The sequence below is a fragment of the Plasmodium relictum genome (genome assembly GCF_900005765.1).
Source record: "Plasmodium relictum strain SGS1 genome assembly, contig: PRELSG_99_v1_8, whole genome shotgun sequence".
Lineage (NCBI taxonomy): Eukaryota > Apicomplexa > Aconoidasida > Haemosporida > Plasmodiidae > Plasmodium > Plasmodium relictum.
This window is the reverse complement of record NW_021628806.1, coordinates 1892-4709: the sequence shown is the minus strand read 5'-3', so window position 1 is coordinate 4709 and position 2818 is coordinate 1892. Positions and strand designations below refer to the sequence as shown.

The window sequence follows — 2818 nt, the reverse complement described above, 5'->3', positions numbered from 1 at the left end:
AAAAAAAAAAAAAAAACGTGTTTTATTTACTTTTTTTTTTTTATTTTTTTATAGGTCATAATAGTAATAAGTATTTACTTTTACGGAATTAGTCAAATTTATAAAAATAAGTTAATAAATTAAATTTTTATAAAAAAAAATATTTTATGCTTGTAATAAATATTATAATAATTCTTTTTTATATTTTATCAGATTTAAACTTAAACTTATAAGGTATAAGGAAATACATTGGATAAGAAATTTAGCAGAATCTAGTACTGGAGTGAAAGTGGAGAAACTTGCAAATAAATTAGATAGTGAATTAATACTTGAAAAGGAACTGATTGGAAAGAATTTTGATGATTCAATAATTTCATTTTTAAATTTAACAAGTGTATTACTTAAAGATTATGATAAAAACATAGAAAGAAGGAAAAATGATCTAAGTTGTATGTGTAATACCTTAATAGGTGTCAACAATGAATTGCTTAATTTTTTAAAAGATTCACTTACTGATTCAAAAAGTCATATAGATAAGATATTTGAGGATGAAGAATCTTTTGGTAAATTAGAGTTAGAAATATGTAGATTAAGTGATGAAAATGTGACTCTACATGTTGATGAGAATAATTTACGTTTATTAATTGATAGGGAAGATAGAGATGAATACTTAAAACGGTTAAACTTGAATAAAGAGATTACTTTAAAAATAGAAAATTCTTTCGATTATTTTAATAAATTAAGTGAAAAGAATGATGCATTTCTGCCTAAACTTGATAGTGCCTGGAATTGTCAACTGCATACTAGGATATATTTAGATAAATTTATAGACACATTCCCTTTAAAATGTCATCATACATACAAGCACGAGATAGATAGTTTAGAAGAGGGATTTCGTACTTATATTTCAATGGAGAATTTTTCACATCTATTTTATGATCATTTATTTAAGAATAAGAATACTCAAAAATTTTCTAAAAAGATAGATCTTAAATATTTGAATTTGTTAGTTGATGAATTGAAGGAGGTATTAGATAGATTAATAATACAAAAAATTAGAACATTATTTGATCGAACATTTATTAATCCAGATAATAAAATAGAATGGATGATAGCTTACATTATATGTGTACTTGAAACATATAGTTTTAAAAATGAATCTATGTTAAAAGATGTGAAAACTTGGTACGAGGGAAAATTTAAGAATCCAATTTTAGATATTATACATAAATCATTTTTACAAGAAAAAGAAGATATAAAAAAGTCCTCAGATTTATTTAAAGCTTATGTACAAACTAAATATAATGTTGATGTGAACAGTGAAAATATCAGATCAATGGTAAAAAAATTTCATAGTTCACTAAGTGAAGAGAAAATTAAGGAAACATTTAGTGCTATTGTATATTTATTATTGTGTAAGAAACAACTAGGTAAATATTTGAGCTTTCTAGAATTACTTAAATCAGAAGGTGAAAAGTCACGCATTAGTTCAATTGTACATATCCCAAAGGATAAATCTAGAGATTTAATAGCAACATTTATGGATATTCATGAAAGAAGTTATTTTTTTAACAATATGCATATTAAAGATATTAGTATGAATCAAGCAGTAGTAGACTTATGGAAAAGTGCAAAAAAGTTAGGCATCTTTAAAAATTTGGTAGATTCATTAAATAAGGAATTAATTAAATCAAAAAGTACATACTTTAGTTCTGGAAAAAGAGAATTAATAAACAAAGATGTAATTTTATTTTTACTTTATAGTATTAAAAGATGTGGATATATATGTCAAATATAAGTTAATTTTTTTTAAAGATTAACCAATAAATGATATTATTGAGATATTTTAAATAGCATTAGGAACTAATAATAAATAAGTATGTATTGTTTGTACATATAAGATATTAGATAATTAAAAGACGTTATTAATTTTTCTGTTTGAAATTTTGATTCATTAATTGCCTGTTTAATGACTTTGTTAGAGTATTAATTAATAAAAGATGTTATTAATTTTTTGTGATGCATAAAGTTAGTTTATCTGTTAGGAAAATACAAGTCGGTCATATACTGACGCTATGTAAAAAAAAAATATGTAGTTCTATTTTTTTTTATACATGTTTGTATTAATTTTTGTTTATTTTATTTTTATTTTAATTTTCACATATCTGATTTATTAATTGTCCATTTAATAACTTTGCTAAGATATTGATTTATTAATTGGTTATTTAATGACTTGGATAAAAGTAATGGATATCCAAGTCAATAAAGAGCAAGTTTAGGACTCCTTTATAATTTTGTATTATAGATTCTATTTTTATAATACAAAAAATTAATTAAATCACTTTAAGAAAAATAAAAGTCTATAAAAGTCAAATAATAATAAAAGCAATCCACTTGCTATCCTTTTCTTTTTCAATTTCTCTTCCAAAAAAAATACATTCTCCAAAAAAAAATAATAATAATAACAAATATTTTTTCTTTTTTTAAAAAAAAATAACAAAAGAAGATATAATATAATCATAACATATACATGTAAAAAAAATGGTAATGAAATACACTAAGATGATCAAAGTTCTAGTAACTTATTGCATGCAATGTATTCCTAGATAAAGGAATAATTATTTAAGTTATAAATAATTGTCTATTACTATGAAATTAACTACGAACATATATATATAAGTTTTATTAAGACTAACTTCAAACTGTACATTAAGAGCAATGAATTTATTCATTGGCCAATAATATAAATATTATGCATTATAAATACCAATATATATATAATAAAAATAAATATGTATATATAAATGTATATTCAATTATACATGCTCTTTATTAATTT

At 21.6% G+C, this 2818-nt stretch overlaps 1 pseudogene across 1 annotated transcript in view; it reads left to right on the top strand.

The window, feature by feature from the left end:
- PRELSG_9901500 overlaps positions 1-1777 on the top strand; it is a 2888-nt pseudogene extending 1111 nt beyond the window's left edge. Inside the window, exons 3-4 of the mRNA in view lie at positions 55-91; positions 193-1777. Coding sequence covers positions 55-91; positions 193-1777 — 1622 coding nt within the window. The remainder of the gene's footprint in view (positions 1-54; positions 92-192) is intronic.
- Positions 1778-2818: the final 1041 nt, after the last annotated feature.